This window comes from Sciurus carolinensis, chromosome 2 (genome assembly GCF_902686445.1).
Source record: "Sciurus carolinensis chromosome 2, mSciCar1.2, whole genome shotgun sequence".
In the NCBI taxonomy this organism is placed as follows: Eukaryota; Metazoa; Chordata; class Mammalia; order Rodentia; family Sciuridae; genus Sciurus; species Sciurus carolinensis.
Genome location: NC_062214.1, coordinates 123,945,394 through 123,962,846, shown reverse-complemented (window position 1 = coordinate 123,962,846; position 17,453 = coordinate 123,945,394). Strand labels below are relative to the sequence as shown.

The 17,453-nt window shown below is 37.0% G+C and overlaps 2 protein-coding genes across 2 annotated transcripts in view; one reads left to right on the top strand and one right to left on the bottom strand.

The window, feature by feature from the left end:
- The window catches only part of Supt16h (SPT16 homolog, facilitates chromatin remodeling subunit), a 33,485-nt gene extending 16,820 nt beyond the window's left edge, over positions 1-16,665 (top strand). Inside the window, exons 8-26 of the mRNA XM_047541389.1 lie at positions 568-658; positions 1,488-1,561; positions 1,695-1,807; positions 3,325-3,390; positions 3,512-3,607; positions 3,689-3,804; positions 3,901-4,054; positions 4,517-4,644; positions 5,350-5,485; positions 5,590-5,716; positions 6,126-6,244; positions 7,143-7,268; positions 7,560-7,672; positions 7,996-8,071; positions 8,736-8,905; positions 13,257-13,386; positions 14,020-14,149; positions 14,625-14,702; positions 15,356-16,665. Coding sequence (XP_047397345.1) covers positions 568-658; positions 1,488-1,561; positions 1,695-1,807; positions 3,325-3,390; positions 3,512-3,607; positions 3,689-3,804; positions 3,901-4,054; positions 4,517-4,644; positions 5,350-5,485; positions 5,590-5,716; positions 6,126-6,244; positions 7,143-7,268; positions 7,560-7,672; positions 7,996-8,071; positions 8,736-8,905; positions 13,257-13,386; positions 14,020-14,149; positions 14,625-14,702; positions 15,356-15,501 — 2,189 coding nt within the window. The 3' untranslated portion in view covers positions 15,502-16,665. The remainder of the gene's footprint in view (positions 1-567; positions 659-1,487; positions 1,562-1,694; positions 1,808-3,324; positions 3,391-3,511; positions 3,608-3,688; positions 3,805-3,900; positions 4,055-4,516; positions 4,645-5,349; positions 5,486-5,589; positions 5,717-6,125; positions 6,245-7,142; positions 7,269-7,559; positions 7,673-7,995; positions 8,072-8,735; positions 8,906-13,256; positions 13,387-14,019; positions 14,150-14,624; positions 14,703-15,355) is intronic.
- Positions 16,666-16,905: 240 nt separating this feature from the next.
- Rpgrip1 (RPGR interacting protein 1) overlaps positions 16,906-17,453 on the bottom strand; it is a 57,446-nt gene continuing 56,898 nt past the window's right edge. The window contains 1 exon segment of the mRNA XM_053743353.1: positions 16,906-17,045. Within this exon segment, the coding sequence (XP_053599328.1) occupies positions 16,933-17,045 (113 nt within the window). The 3' untranslated portion in view covers positions 16,906-16,932.

Genomic DNA, 17,453 nt, shown 5'->3' with positions numbered 1-17,453 from the left:
AATTAGCAATAAATGAAATGGGCCCACTGTCATGGTCTGTTCTTCAAAATGTGTAGTAAGTTTTTAATGTAAGACTTTGGCAGCTCTCAAATATGTCCCTGAGACAACTGATGTTCCAGTCTCCTTGGATAGATGATTCTCAAATAGTCTAATAAAGAATGACTGGGTGTACTTTCTGTAAGAATGCAAATTTATACTTGGAACAGTGGCTCACACCTGTAATCCCAGTGACTCAGAAGACTGACACAGGAAGATTGCAAATCTGAGGCCAGACTCAGCAATTTAGTGAGGTCCTATGCAACTTATTAATACCCTGTTTCAAAATTAAAAAATAGTGACTGGGAATGTAGCTTAGCGGTTAAGCACCCTGCGTTCAATATCAAGTATCAAAAAAAACCAAACAAACAAAAAACCCAATTTCTAGTCCTAGTCATCCCTGACACTGTGCATTCCTTAGTTCACACTTTGAGAAACATTGCTTTTTAGGGGACTTAATAGGTGAAAAAATGTTTGGGGGTTTTTCCCTCTGAAAGATACTTTAATGTCTTCCTTTTGTCTTGTTATTAGGTGTAAAGATTTGTGATGTGTATAATGCTGTCATGGACGTGGTTAAAAAGCAGAAGCCAGAGCTGCTGAACAAAATCACCAAAAATTTAGGGTATGCCATAATGTGTATTGTCTCTTTGAGCAAGTTTTCATGACCCAGCAGTAGTCAGTCTCTAGTCTAAGATGAGTTTGTCAATTTCATCAATATTTATAGACAATACTTAACTGTATGCCAAGCACACGGTAATGTCCGAGAAATAAGAAAAATTTAAGTTCTCCTCCCAGGTGTAGGTATTTTTGTAGACAATTGTAGTGTTCTAGCCAATATTCCAGTATTAAATTAACTCCCATTTACATATTGAATATTCTGAAATGCCCTAATGTTTTATTTATTTACTTTGATTTTTACTTAATGTAGCGTTTGCAAGTGTATTTGACCAATGAACATTTAAACCTAATAATGTATTAAAGAGCAAAGGATACTTTGGGAAACAGCTCTGGGTAATCATTAGATGAAAACTAGTCTCGGGTGTATGGTGTCTTTCTGGACTTGTCTGGTGATACCAAGTCTTAAGAATCTGTGATTATCAGTGTTCCACTAAAAACTACACCTCTTAATTGACTATTTAGGTAAAGTACCCCATAAGAGTCTCTGCTAAACTGTATATAGGAAAACTATTTCATCATAAATTAAAACTTAAACCTTATAAGCTAAAGAAAGCTTTATATGATAAATACTACATGAGATACTTAAAGATTATTTTCAACATGGAATTATTTAAAGTCTAAAGACTATCTTGGAATCTTCTCCCTTCACTTACTAATCAGCCGAAATAAACTTACCTGCATTATTTTGAAAATTGAAATCAGTATATTATAATTGATTCATGTTACAAGTCTTTTAGCCTATTGCTGATGTATTTCTCTTTGTTTCTTTTCAGATTTGGTATGGGAATTGAATTCCGTGAAGGCTCTCTAGTAATCAATAGTAAAAATCAGTACAAACTAAAAAAAGGTAAGTTTTATATCTTGCAATAGGAAAGTACATTTTTGAGTAATTCTTTTACCTTCATCTCCCTTTCTGTATAAATCTTAACTTCTGTTCATCCTTTCACAGCCACAGACTAATCTCTCTTTTGCTGTTTTAGGGATGGTTTTCAGCATCAATTTGGGATTCTCAGACCTGACTAACAAGGAGGGGAAAAAACCAGAAGAGAAAACCTATGCCCTGTTCATTGGTGACACAGTACTTGTGGATGAGGTTTGTATTGCCTTTTAAGCTTCTGGTTTATGAACTCACTTTTGAAGCATATTTTGGACCCTGTGGGTATTTTCTTGTTAAATGCTAGTTAAGGGGAGAGGTCCCTGAAATAACCTGACACAGTACAACTAGGAATAGGATTTTAGCCCACGAATAGGGAATGAATGATAATATCAGGAATTCAGTCTAATAATGCAACTTTTGTTTTTTTTTTAAATGACAATTCATCAAGCTACAGTTCACATGCCAATTTATGTACTTTCTCTTCTTTTTGGTACTGGGAATTGAACCCTAGGGCATTTACTGCTGAACTATATCCCCAGCCTTTCCATCCTTCCTTCCTTCCTCCCTTCCTCCCTTTCTCCCTCCCTTCTTCCCTCCCTCCCTCCCTTACTTCTTCTCCTTTCCTTCCTTCCTCCATTTATTTATTATTTAATTTTGAGTTAGGGTTTTGCTAAGTCCCTGAGACTGGCTTCAAATTTGTGATCTTCTTATCCTGGCCTCTCAAGTCAGTGGGATTATAGGCCTGTTCCCCTATACCTAGCAAGATATATTTTCTTGAAATTTCATGATTTTTTAGTATATTTGTAGCTATGCAGCCATCACCACAATCTAATTTTAGAAACTTTTATCACCTCAGAAAGAAACCTTGAACCCACTTGAAGTCCCTCATTCCTGTATCTCCCACACCTAGGCAACAACTTAATTGCTTTCTGTCTCTAAAGATTTGCTTATTTTGGACATTTCATATGAATTCATTCAATACAGTATGTGACTGTTGTGACTGACTTCTTTTACTTAGGAGGAATTAATTTTTAATTTTTTAAATTAATTAAATTAATTAAATTAATTTTTAATAATAATAGTAAATATTTCATTGTTCTTATTAGAGAAGCAAAGCACTTTTATGTATTAACTCATGGAATCTTCACAATTACTCTGTGAAATAGACATTCTTATTATCCCCCTATACATATAAATGGAAGGCACTGAGAAGTTTAAACTTCCTTGTGTCCCAGAGATAGAAAGTAACTGAGCCAAGCTTAAAATGAACCCTGTATTCTTAATCATTGCCCCAATATTGCTTCCCAAATTGTAGGGATTTTGTTTTTGTTTTTGTTTTTGTTTTTATTTTCGTTTATTTTTTGGTTTTGGTTTTGGTTTTTGTTGTTTGGTTTTGGTACCAGGGATTGAACCCAGGGGTGCTTCACCACTGAGCTACATCCCCAGTCCTTTTTTATTGTTTATTTTGTGACCAGGTATTGCTAAATTGCTGAGGTCAGCTTTCAACTTGCAATCTTCCTGCCTCAGCCTCCCAAATCACTGGGATTATAGGCATGTGTGACCATGCGCAGCTCCTAATTATAGTTTCTCATGAAAGATTAGGAGGATAAAAGCTATATTTATTCATTGTCAAGGATTTTAGAATCCAGAAATTTCAAAAGTATTGCCCAGCTGTATACTATTAGAAAGTGCTTCATTTAAATTAGCAGTCTAATTTATCCTTTTTATTCTAGGATGGCCCAGCCACTGTTCTTACTTCTGTGAAGAAGAAAGTAAAGAACGTGGGCATTTTTCTAAAGGTAGGAAGAATATAAATGAGTGACTTTCAGTACAATGAGGAAGCTAAAAAGGTTTGGCTAACAAAAAACTAATAAACTTGTGTTTTTTTTTTATTATTATTATTACAACTTTTTCCCACAGAATGAAGATGAGGAAGAGGAAGAGGAGGAGAAAGATGAGGCAGAGGACCTTTTGGGTAGAGGTTCTCGGGCAGCACTGCTTACAGAAAGAACACGAGTAAGTTTACTGTTTAACGCTGATCTCATACATTATCAGTTGAGTCACAGGTTCTGATAACTTGGATTCTCCCTCCACTAGAATGAGATGACTGCAGAAGAGAAGCGAAGAGCACACCAAAAAGAATTAGCAGCTCAACTCAATGAAGAAGCCAAGAGACGATTGACTGAACAAAAGGGAGAGCAGCAGATTCAGAAGTAAGAGTTTTCATTGAGCAGTGAGATCGTCTTGGAGTTATGTGTGAATGCAGAAATTTCTCAGGTTTTTTTATTGTTGTTTTAATCCCACTCCAGAGCTCGCAAATCTAATGTATCTTATAAGAACCCATCTCTGATGCCTAAGGAAGCGCATATTCGGGAAATGAAGATTTATATTGATAAGAAATATGAGACTGTAATAATGCCAGTGTTTGGCATTGCAACACCTTTTCACATTGCCACAATCAAGGTATTAAAATAACAGTTTTGCTCACCATAAGTAATCTGTATCATATCTTGCACTCTACTCCTTTATACTCAACACCTCTGGTTTACTAACTTTTCTTTCTCATCCTGATTTCCTGCTATCATTTTCCTTCCCTTTCAGTTGTCACTTTATAGAAAACTAAACTAATCTTGAAATATAATTTGCCTATCTTTGGTTGATTTATTTTTATTTATTTCGGCATTATTTAGCATGTAGTATGGCACAGAATACTTGGAGAATTCAGTAAATCTTTTGGGAAACAAACATTCAATCATATAAAAAATAACAAATAACCTCAGTATTTTTCAGATTTAGATTTTCAAGTTAAACTCTTAAAAACATTCAGCTAGTAACAACTAACAATTTTAGTGTTTTTGTAACATTAATCTACCTAAGAAACCTAGTGGTGGTTGTTGTTTATAATACATTTATTTCTTTGAACAGAATATAAGTATGTCTGTGGAAGGAGATTATACTTACTTGCGGATCAACTTCTATTGCCCAGGCAGTGCCCTGGGTAGGAATGAAGGCAACATCTTTCCTAACCCTGAAGCCACTTTTGTCAAGGAAATGTGAGTCCCTTAGGAAAGTACCATTCCCAAATCCCTGCTGGCTGGAGTGGTAATCTCAAAAACATCTCATTCTCTGTGCAGCATCCTCCCCTATATAACGAATATTGAAGTCGTTTAGTGGCATTTTAGGATTACCTTGCTGACTGTACTATTTTGAGGATAGACGCTAATCTAGAATCTTCATGAGAATATTTTACACTTGCTACATATATTTTGTAATAGATTCCTTAAATAAAATGTGCATCACAATTGGATTCTATTTCTTCATGGTTTGGAATAGGATAATTGGGGGAAATATGCCAGATTTGAAAATAAGTATGCTCTTCCACACCCTGATGGATTTAGCTCTTTATAATATTCTACATTTAAAGAGAAGAAAGGAATGACAGATTTTTATTTGGTTGGTTAGTGGTTGGTTTTTTTTAAAAAACTTTTCTAAGCATTATCATGTTTTTCACTTAAAAGACATTAAGTGAGGTGTGGTAGCACACACCTATAATTCCAGTTACTTGAAAGGCTAAGGAAGAAGGATCACAAGTTGAAGGCCAGCCTGCACAATTTAACAAGACCCTGATTCCAAAATAAACTCACACATATTCATGTACACATATGTATTAATCCAGTTATAAAATACAGTGGTAGTAATGAGTGCCAGTTACCTGACCTGACAGATAAACTTCTGTAATTGTTTCCCCTTTTCTACAGTACGTACCGTGCTTCAAATATGAAGGCACCTGGAGAACAGACAGTACCAGCCTTGAACCTTCAGAATGCTTTCCGAATTATAAAAGAAGTACAGAAACGATACAAGACTCGAGAAGCAGAAGAGAAAGAAAAGGAGGTAAGCCTGAACACAGACTAACGCACCTTTGTTCTAAAGGACACATGTATTTTAGGGGACATGTAAAGGTACACAGGATTCACATTAAGTTTCTTACTACTTAGGGCATTGTAAAACAAGACTCACTTGTGATCAATCTAAACCGGAGTAATCCCAAACTGAAAGATCTATATATTCGCCCAAACATTGCCCAAAAGAGGATGCAAGGCTCACTGGAGGCCCATGTCAATGGTATGTACAAATAATCTTTTGTTGGTCTGGGCTTTGTCTTCAGGGACACCTTTATGGGAATAATAAATCAGATAATACAGTATGACGAGGAAATGTTGGGAGGAGTCTACTTACATTGTTTCATTGCAATATGACTGGAAGGAATGGAAAACTATGGTTGTTGGTGCTTCCTCTGATGTTCTTATAATCAGAAAACACGCCTTTTTTTTTTTTTTAAGTTGTAGATGAACACAATACCATTATTTTATTTATTCATTTTTATGTGGTGCTGAGAATAGAACCCAGTGCCTCACACATGCTAGGCAAGCACTCTGCCACTGAGCCACAATCCCAGCCACACACACACAAAACCTTTTGATCTAACCTAATTATCTTGTTTGACACTCAGCTTCTTCATTATTTTCCCTAGGCTTCCGATTCACATCTGTTCGAGGAGACAAAGTGGATATTCTATATAACAATATTAAACATGCTTTGTTCCAGCCCTGTGATGGAGAAATGATTATTGTCTTGCACTTTCACCTCAAGGTATACACCTTTTACTTAGCTATGATCATGAGTTCTTAGGTAATATATTTAATTTTTCTCACTTCTTTCCTATAAAATAATGATTTTAAAAAATTATATAACACAAAATCATTAAGAGATTTGGAAAATATGTTTATAAAGTTCACAGTGCCTAGCATCTAGAAGGCACCAAATATTTTGTCCCTTTTGTGTGATACATAATCACCACCAAAACATAATGTCTAGCCAGGTACACTGGTACACATCTTTAATCCAAACAATTTGGGAGGCTAGGGGGGAGGGTTGCAAGTTCAATGCCAACCTCAGCAATTTAGCCAGCCCTGTCTCAAAAAGGAAAATTTTAAAGGGGTACTGGGAATGTTGCTCAAATGCATCCAAAATAGGCATTTGAGGTCTTCCTCCAAATTCCTGTTTCTGAAATAAAGGTTTTTGCTTTACACAAAATTTGTTATCAACATATTCTCCAAAGTCTATTGTAATAAAGGGGAGTAGTTTTTAAAATATGTACTTTTACATTCCAAAATTCCATTATTTATGACTGGGATTAAGTTTTTGTTTTTGTTTAGTGGTACTGGAGATTGAACTCAGGAGCACTCTACCACTGAGCTACATCCCCAGCCCTTTTATTTTGAAACAGGGTCTCACTAGGTTGCCAAGGTCAACCTCACACTTGCAGTCCTCCTGCCTTAGCCTCCTGGATAGTTGAGATTACAGACGTGTACTACCACACCCAACTGGTTTAGTTAATTTTACATGCATGCTGTGAAAGCCTAAGTTTTGATTATTGAAATGTCCATCCTAGGTATTTTTACATTTTATTTCTCATATATTGCTTCTGTATGTTAGGTGGCCTAAGTCTTCTGATTCCTTTCTTGTTCTTTCTGCTTTATGCCATCAGAATGCCATCATGTTTGGGAAGAAGCGGCACACAGATGTGCAGTTCTACACAGAAGTGGGAGAGATCACCACAGACTTAGGAAAACATCAGCATATGCATGACCGAGATGACCTCTATGCTGAACAGGTCTGTGAAATTTGGTGTTGAATTTGTAGAGTAGCAGCAGGAAAATCTGAGTACAGGAATTGTTGTATTTTATAAACAGCTCTTGAGAATAACTCAAATTATCTGCTCAGATAGTAGGTATAGTGCAATGGTTTGGGAATTAGGCTGTAGATTCACCCTGATAATTGATGATTTTTAATAAGGTAAATTTTAGAAGCATAGTTATGAGAATTAAAGACTAAAAATCACTTCATTTTTTGAGGAGAGGTACTCAAAAAATGATGGCTGTTGTTAATATTTTTTCTTCTACAGATGGAGCGAGAAATGAGGCACAAACTGAAAACAGCCTTTAAAAATTTCATTGAGAAAGTAGAGGCTCTAACAAAGGAGGAACTGGAATTTGAAGTGCCTTTTAGGGACTTGGGGTAACATATTTCATCTTTTTTGTTGTTGTTATTCTGCAGTTTTTCCAGTCTTTATCTTTTAAGAAAATGAATTACTTTTAAAATAATAGTTGAATGTAAACAACACATCTGTTTTTCCTATGACTGATTACATTTGAGTCATGTAGTCCCCCCTTAAAATTTTAAAGGATTTGCATGAATGGCTAAGGCTCAGAGGTTTCCTCTGGAGATAAGTCTCCAGTAAGTATGTAGGAACCTTGTTTGTCATGGCAGAGGGAAGTTTGTTGTATCAGCAGTAGTTTTACATATGCTAAACTCACTTTAAGAGTTTCTTTTCTTTTCAGATTTAATGGAGCTCCCTATAGGAGTACCTGCCTCCTTCAGCCCACTAGTAGTGCTCTAGTAAATGCTACAGAATGGGTATGTCTTGCCTTCTTTTATTTTAGTTATTTAATTTTATTTTCTTTTTTTGTGGTAATGGACATTGAACCCAAGGCCTCATACACATACTCTTCCTACTACTGAGTACACTCCCAAGCCCTCTTGACTTTGTTTAGTAAGAAAATAGAGAAAAGAAAGCAGGACAATGAGCTGCCTGTGGTGGTGTATGCCTGTAATGCCAGTGTCTGGGAAGGCTGAGACAGGAGGATCACGAATTCAAAGCCAGTCTGAGCAGCGGCAAGGCGCAAAGCTAAGACAGTGAGACTCTGTCTCTAAATAAAATACAAAATAGGGCTGGGGATGTGGCTTAGTGTCGAGTGCCCCTGAGTTCAATACCCAGTACCAAAAAAAAAAGCAAGCAGGAGGATGGGTATTCTGATTCTAATTATTCTAATTGAAGTCTCTTTAAATCACTTTTTAAAAATAATTTCCTAGCATAATTTCCTTGAATTTTTTCTTCTTGAGGTTTTTATCTTGGAGATGGGTATACTAGGACTTCTTGTTACCGCATACTTCTTTACCCTTTCAAAATACCAAAAAATAGCTTAGTTTTCCTGTGCAGTGATTTAGATCCTGGAAGTATTTAAAAATACTAGAGCTTTGGGGGAAGTATTTATATAATGACCTAGTTCTTATCTGACAGCCACCTTTTGTGGTGACATTGGATGAAGTGGAGCTGATCCATTTTGAGAGGGTCCAGTTTCACCTGAAGAACTTTGATATGGTAATTGTCTACAAGGACTACAGTAAGAAAGTGACAATGATCAATGCCATTCCTGTAGCCTCTCTTGATCCCATCAAGGAATGGTTGAAGTAAGTAAATGTGCCAGTCATCTCCCATTTTCCCCATGTTACAGAATTTAAGTGTTGTATGCTTTATATAAACGTGTGATGGTATTCACCTATAGACCCAGCTACTCTGGAGGCTGAGGCAGGAAGATTACTTTAGCCCATGAGTTTGGGGCCAGCCTAGACAATCTGTTAAGATTGTACCTCTTTAGGGGGAAAAAAAAATTTTAAATCCACTGATGTACTTTAGGTAAGACCACCTTTGAATTGAGTTACAAAGATTTAAAAATTTGGGATCTTTAAGTATGACAGATCCCAAGGAAGCTATTCACTTTTTCCCAAATGCTCAGTAGTAGTTTAGGAATACTTACGTGAAGAAAATAAAAATCAAATTTTTTTTCTATTTGGTATATACATAAATAAAAAGATCTGTGTGCATGTGTAATAATTGTTCATCCGAGGGATTCCATAATTTTTACTAGTTTTTTTTTAATGAAAAATTAAATAGACCTTATTAATTTTATTACATCTGTACATTGAAAGGGACACTCATACACTCAGCAATTTCTTGCGGAAGTACGAGAATCCCAATAATTTAGGTGGTGGTCACTCCCTACGCATGATGTTTTGGGTAGCTATTAAAGAGTTTGCTCTTCTCCACCTCCCCATTTTCTAGGAGGTAGAAAGGGTCTATAAATATCAATCTCCTTTTTAAGAAATGGGTAATCTCTCTGCTTCCTGACTGTCATGAACTTGGTAGATTTTCTGTGCTACTTTTGTCCGCCATTATGCTCTGCCTCGCCTCAGACCTAAAGCAAAAACAAGTTTTTTCTCCTCTTTAAAAAGGGGGGGGGGGGGAGAGATAAAGAAAGAAATGGGTTCATAGCTTAGAAATAAACTGAGAGAAATAGAAATATATGGTTTCTGTAAGGATTTTCCATGCTGATAGTCTATGGAGGAGCACAAGTATTATATATAAATGCATATGAACTTTTAGCAGGCTTTATTGAGAAATTCACCAGTGTATCATGAGTTTTAGTAAATATGTCTACCATCATCGTTAGGATAGATACCATGCCTCTCTGAAGTCAGTCCTTTCCCTCAACCGCATCACTGATTTCTATCACATTTTTTGCCTTTTCTAGAATTTCACATAAATGGAATCACAGTATGTTACCTTTTGTATGCTGCATTCTTTCCTTAGCATTCAAAATTATCCAAGTTGTGTCCATTAGTTGGCTTTCGTTTTTTATTATGGAGTAGTATTCCATTTATGTGTATTCCATATTTAACCCATTTCATAGTTAATAGACATTGTTTTTATTTAGGGGCTATTATGAATTGCTGCTATAAATATTACATACAGATTTAAGTATATATGATCTCATTTCCTTTGGGTAAATGACCTTAGAATAGGATTTTTGGGTCATAAGGTTAAATGTATATTTGAGAAATTACTGAATCATTCCACTGTGTCTAGAAAACCAGCAGTGTGAGAGTTGTCACAGTCAAAACACAGGTGCACTAAAAATATTGTATAGAATTACTTTCAGGCTTTGTGTTGTATATGAAACCAGTCAATTTTCTGTTTAAACTCTGTCCCATTCCCAGGATACCTCTTTTTTTTAATATATTTTTTTAGTTATAGATGGGCACAATATCTTATTTTATTTATTTATTTTTATGTTGAGGATCAAAGCCAGCGCCTCACACTTGCTAGGCAAGCTCTCTACCACTGAGCCACAATCCCAACCCAGGATACCTCATTTATATGCAAATATCCCAGTATCTGAAAAAATCTGAGACACTACTGGTTCCATGCATTTCAGATAAGGAATATTCAAACTGTATTTCTTATTTTGAAATCTACTTAGTGTGATAATACTATAACTTCTAACTGTATTTTGGTTAGTGTTTGCATGGCATATCTTTTTTTCTCTTTTTTTCACTTCAGACATTCCTCATTCATTTATTATGCTGGGCATTGGACCCAGGGCCTCATGCATGCTAGGCAAACTCTCCTATCACTAAGTTATGCCCCACACCCTCACCTTCTTTTATATTTAAAGCGGATTGCATGGAGACAGCATATATTTGGGTCTTGGTTTGTTTTTTGTTTTTTGTAATCCATTCTGGTACTGTCCACCTTTTAATTGGATTGCTGAAAACATCATTTGCATTTATTGTATTATCAGTGTGGTTGGGTTTGAATCCATCATCTTGCCACTTACTTTCTGTATTTCCCATCTATTCTTTTCTATTTTTCCACTTTTCATGCCTTTTTTGACTATTTTTATGATTCTCTTGTATCTTCACACTTGGTTTTCTAGCTATACCCTTTTATTTTTGTAATGATTGCTATAAGGTTTGCATATACATCTTTTAACTTACTGTAGTCTGTTTACATATCCTATTAGAAGGTTCTTCTGCCTTCATTTTCTTCTTTTTTTCATACATTTTACTTCTAACATTATGCAGCCTGCAATTTACCACATTACTGTAACTTCAAAACAGTTATATTTTAATTTACAAATAAGGGCTTTTTTTTTTTTTTTTTTTTTTTTTTTTTGTGCGGTACTGGGCATCGAAGTCAGGGCCTTGTGCTTGCGAGGCAAGCACTCTACCAGCTGAGCTATCTCCCCAGCCCAATAAGGGCATTTTGTATGTATGATTTACCATTCCTAGTGCTCTTGGTCCCATTTTTACTCCTTCTTCCTAATGAATTTATTTTAGCATTTGAGATGTAGGTTTTCTGGTGACAGTCTCATTTGAGAAGTCTTTATTTCACTTCCATTTTGGAAAGATGTTTCCACTGAATACAGAATTCTAAGTTAACAGTCTTAGAGTACTTAAAAAATATTGCTTGATTGTCTTCTGGCTTGAGTTTCATAGGAGACATCTACTGTTTTTTCCTTGTGTAGTTTGTCATTTTTTCCTCTGGCTGATTTAAGATTTTGCACTTGTCATTAGCTTTCACAATTTGGTTATTTGGTGCTTTGGTGTAGTTTTGTTTATTTTGCTTGGTGTTCCTTGATGTAGGTTCTTTAGTTTTTTTCACATTGGGCTATTATTCAGTTATTTCTCTCTATGTTCAAGTTTTTGCTCTTCTATCTTGAATATATAGGGAATGTTTACAATAGTGGGGTATTTTGTTTTGTTTGATTTTTGGCAGTACTGGGGATTGAATCCAGGGCCTCACGCTAACCTAGTACTTTACCACTGAGCTACATCCCCCACCCTATAATAGCCTATTTAATGTCCTTGTCTGCTACTTTCATTATCATCTCTATATACTGAATGTTTCTGTTGGTTGATTTTCCTGCTGCCCCTTTAAGTGCCTGATACTTGTGATCAGTTTCCAGATCTTGTGTCTCCACATTGTTGGGTGCCATATTTTGTTATATTATTTGACGTGTTTTAGATTTTATTCTAGGATATAGACAGGTTTATTGGATTCTCTTTGATTTTGGAGGCTTGTTCTCAGATATCATTGACAGAGGTTTGGAACAGCCGGTAGTCTAAAGCCAATTGACCTCTCACTACTGACATTATATTCTGTTTTTAAGATGTGCCCCATCTTCATATAGACCTTTCATTAAATAAATAAGACATAGGAAAGCAGTAAAAAGCTAGGACCAGTAAAGACTGTCACTATCTCTCAATTTGGTAGTGTGAATGATCAGAACTGAAAAACAAAAATCACAGAAGTGATTTTCAGTTAAGACCATTTACAGATAACAGTGGGACCAGCTGGGCATGGTGGCACATGCCTATAATCCCAGCAGCTCAGGAGGCTGAGACAGGAAGATCATGAGTTAGTTCAAGGCCAGCTGCAGTAACTTGGTGAGACCCTGTCTCAAAATTAAAAAATTTAAAAACGAGCTGGGGAGATAGCTCAGCTGGTAGAGTGCTTGTCTCACAAGCACAAGGCCCTGAGTTTGATCCCCAGTACCGCAAAAAAAAAAAAAAAAAAAAGGCTAGGGATGTGGTTCAATGATTAAGCGTGGGTTCAATCCCCGGTAGCAAAAAGAAAAAAGAATAGGACCAATGAGGGAAAAGGACAAATTGATGTGAACAGGAGGGGAAGACTAAAGGAAGAATAGGGTGCTTAAGGAAGAAAGTGGAAGAGAGCAGTGAGCTCAGATTTGGTTAAAATGCTGCTCTGTTCTGAAAGTTAGTGCTCTGGGAGATCAAACACCTATTTTAGCATGCTCTTGTAGCACAATGCAAAGAATATAAGCACTCATATTTAGGAAAAGATTATCTGCACTTCAAGGAAACTAATGGTCAAGATCACACTGGCGGGGGATGCACATTGGAAATTCTCAGAAAATGTAGAAAATTGATTTTGATTTTGTAATGTCATTTCTCTCAGTTCCTGTGACCTAAAGTACACAGAAGGAGTACAGTCCCTCAACTGGACTAAAATTATGAAGACCATTGTTGATGACCCAGAGGGCTTCTTTGAACAGGGTGGCTGGTCTTTCCTGGAACCTGAGGGTGAGGTGCGTGAGTGTGGGTTTTCTTTTCTGCATACAGTGTTGCCTGCTGTCATTTTGGCAGTTAGGAGAATGGCATACAGGGGGCACATAAAGAATCAGACCAGCTGGGAGAAGCTTTGAACACAACTTGGTATTATTGTTTTTCCTAATTAGTTTTACTAGTAAGTCATAGATTGGATGTTGGTGGCCACTCATATAAGATTTCTTTGAAATTATAAAAACCATTCCTCATGAGTTTCATAGTATTTTGGGGGGAAATCTTAAGGTCTTTCATAAAATTACTTGCTGAAAAGTGATCCTCACACCTTTGCAGAATGCATTATTACCAAGTTTCTGAATTAATTTCCCTAGGTACGGAAGAATGAAATGAATCTTTTAGAAATATGAATCAGCATGCCTGAGACCTTGGTTTTAGTCTCTAGCAGAAGAAAAAGAAGGAAGATAGATGAACTAGTTAAGGTTCTGGTAACTGCATTTTACCAGTAATTTTAGATAAGTGATTTTATATCTTGGTCACTCAGGTTTTTGTTTTTTAATGTAAAATGCTGGTGTACTTATTGGTTCAAATTACTTCCATTATAAGGTGAACGTTGTGGGGAGGAAGTGAATAGTACTATGTTCTTTCTAACTCAACAGGGGAGTGATGCCGAGGAAGGGGATTCAGAGTCTGAAATTGAAGATGAGACTTTTAATCCTTCAGAAGATGACTATGAAGAAGAAGAGGAGGACAGTGATGAAGATTATTCCTCAGAAGCAGAAGAATCAGGTTGGTCTTTTATAAGAAAAAAAAATTGTCATGGTTTCCTAATCTAATATTATTTCTAGAAACTTTTGTTTTTGTTTTGTTTTGTTGGTACCTGAGATTGAACACAGGACTGCTTAACCACTGAGCCACACCCCCAGCTTAACTTTGCTAAATTGCTGAGGCTGATTTTTTTTTGTTTTTTGTTTTCCCTGAAGCTGGGTTTTGAACTTGCAAATCCTCCTGCCTCAGCCTCCCAATTTGCTGGAATTGCAGGTGTGTGCCATCACACCAGGCTAGGAACTGCTTTTTTTTTTTTTTTTTTTTTTTTTTTTTGCGGTGCTGGGGATCGAACCCAGGGCCTTGTGCTTGCAAGGCAAGCACTTTACCAACTGAGCTATCTCCCCAGCCCTGGAACTGCTTTTTTTAAAGGGAAAATTCTGTAATTCCATTGTGTTTCTGTTTCTGTATGACTAATTTGTGATCATTGTTACTTCAGACTATTCCAAGGAGTCATTGGGCAGTGAAGAAGAGAGTGGGAAGGATTGGGATGAACTGGAAGAAGAAGCCCGCAAAGGTTAAAAAATAATTGTTGTTTTTGTTTGGTTATTTATTCACTTATTTATGTACAAATTTCTGACATGTTTCTGTAGTTTGAGATATTAGTTTTAGCATAATGAGAAGAAAAAAGAACATAATAAAACTTCGAGCCCTTGCTACAGTTTCATTGACTACAGGAAAAATAAGGTCTAGAATATATCCATCTTTTCCACCTGGATAAGACCCCACCTAAACAGATGCTTCTATCAGTGGCTCAACCTTCCAGTGTGCTCATAGCCATGATACCACATAGTCATGTAAGGCTCCAGGTTAGGAGGAATATCTTTGTAGTGCTAATCTAGTTACTCTGAAACCAAACCCCAAATACAAGTTAAAGATGAAGGGGAAACATCTGCTGTATAGGTATTTTGACAGTGGTACAAGGAGCTCCTTAACTACCTGTACCATGGTTCTTGACCAGCAGATATTTACCTAATCCTTAAATAAGTCTTCCTCTTACAAATAAATAAACCAAGACTCAGAAAGGTTAAGCAGTTGGCCCCAGGTCACATACTAATAAGTGATAGATTAAAGATTAAAACTCAGTTGAGATTAAAGTACATTCTCTATACTATCCCATGCTATCCAGTAAGTAACTAAAGCTAACCAATAATGCTTCCTTCTGTTCAGCGGACCGAGAAAGTCGTTATGAGGAAGAAGAAGAACAGAGTCGAAGTATGAGTCGGAAGAGGAAGGCATCTGTACACAGCTCAGGCCGTGGCTCTAACCGTGGTTCCAGACACAGCTCTGCACCCCCCAAGAAAAAGAGGAAGTAACATCTGAACTTTGGCCCTGAGCTCCATTCTTCCTCCAGCCAACTCCTAAAGATTTTACATGACATAGAAACTGTATTTTTCCTTTTGTTTTCTTTGAAGTTTTGCCATTTGTGTGTATGGGTTTAGGGGGCCATTTGTGTGGACCAATCTACTCGGGGAATTTCAGGCCCACCAGGACATGTGCCAATGGCCCCAATTCAGATGGCAAGGGAGGAGGTGTGCTTGAAGAAGGGCGGAGGCTTCAGCTGTTAATAAATACCGTTCATTCCTCTCTTCCTATCACCTTCTACCAGGACATCGATGGCTTCTGACATCTTACCTTCGGTGTCTCAAAGCTGTATTTCCAAGACAGTGGTACAAGGAGCTCCTTAACTACCTGTACCATGGTTCTTGACCAGCAGATTCAACCCTCCATCCTACCCCACTGCCATGACCTTCCTCACGTCTAAGTTCCATCTTTGCAATACTGAAGAAAAGGTTCTTGGAATTTGCTAACAAGTGTGATGCAGCTTGAGCTAGTGAGGCAATTTGGGCTGGTGGTTTCGTCAGTTTTCCTGGTTTCTGACCTCATGCAGGTTCTGAGGTATCTCTGCTGTCTTGGAAGACATAAGAAGCAGTGACACTCCCTGACTTGATTTTTCTCCTTAAAATTCACACATGGTACAATGATAAAAGGCAAAGTTACCACTCTCTTTTCTGATGTATTTAAGGAAGAATGGTGGTGCCTCACGTACTGCTTCAAGTGAAACCTAGAGAGAGGCTCAAAGGAGTCAACATTTAGATCTGGAAGGGCAAGCCACCCCTTGGGCCTAGAATACCCTGACAAGAAAAGAGAAGAGAAGAGAGGCCATTATCTACAGCACAGCCTCTCCTCACTGCTGCTCCTTATTTTTACTTGTCCTGCATTGTCCTGTATTTATCACAGTTTCTGTTGAAGAACAGCTTTTTAAGTATTGGGGGAGTTTATCTTGCCATCCTCCCCTCCTGGTTCTCTGCATCCACCTGTCCCACTGCACTTCCTTCTGTGTTCTGTGACTAAGAGAAGAAGGGGGGAGGGGTTTCAGATTCTATGTTTTGTTTTGTTTTGTTTTTTCCTTAGCAGTAGGACTTGATATTTTCAATTTTGGAAGAACTAAAGATAAATAAACTGTGGGTTTTTTGTTGTTTTGTTTTTATAAATTCACCTTTTGTGACCATTCCTTTGCAGTCCTGAAAGCAACCTACTTATCTGGTTAAGTGCTGATGCATTGGAAGGGAAATGCCTTTACCCCTCCAGTATCACAAAAATAAACCTTTATCACTAAACTTTTACCATTAGGCTGAGAGATAATAGATACCACAGTCAACTGAATTTATGGCATAGCAAGTTACTTTATAAGAGATTTTTACTATGGTTCCCTCAGATTTTAGAATGGAAAAGCATTTGTTCCTTCATGAAAACAAATCTTCAGTCATCTCCTTGTAAATACCATGGAGGGCAGCAGCTGCTTGAAGAGAAACCTTCAGCCTTCCTATTGGAATTGTCTGGTCTTCGGGGCTAACAACTGTTGAGAAAAAGCAAAAGTATTAGGCAGCAGCATCTTCAATTAAAAACACTCATACCTGGTATTTGTTTTCTTAGGTACTGGTGATACTAAGTCAGTGAAGTCACTACCCCAATTCATGAGGAGATTCTGGCTAACAGAAAGGAAAACAGGATCATTGCAGTACAATATGTAGGTGCTGTAATAAGTAAAAGCCCAAGGTGCTTTGGAGACAAGGGGCACCTATTCGAAAATGGAGAAAATGGAAGGGTTTCTGGAGACAATTCACGAGCCAAGTCTCTTAAGTAGAAGACATCTTAAGTATATGCCAAGACATGAGAACATGTTTGGAAAACTATAAGGAAGGGCAGGAATGAGCCTAAACAGATAAGTAGGACCAGTTCACAAAGGACTTTGTCTTCAAGAATT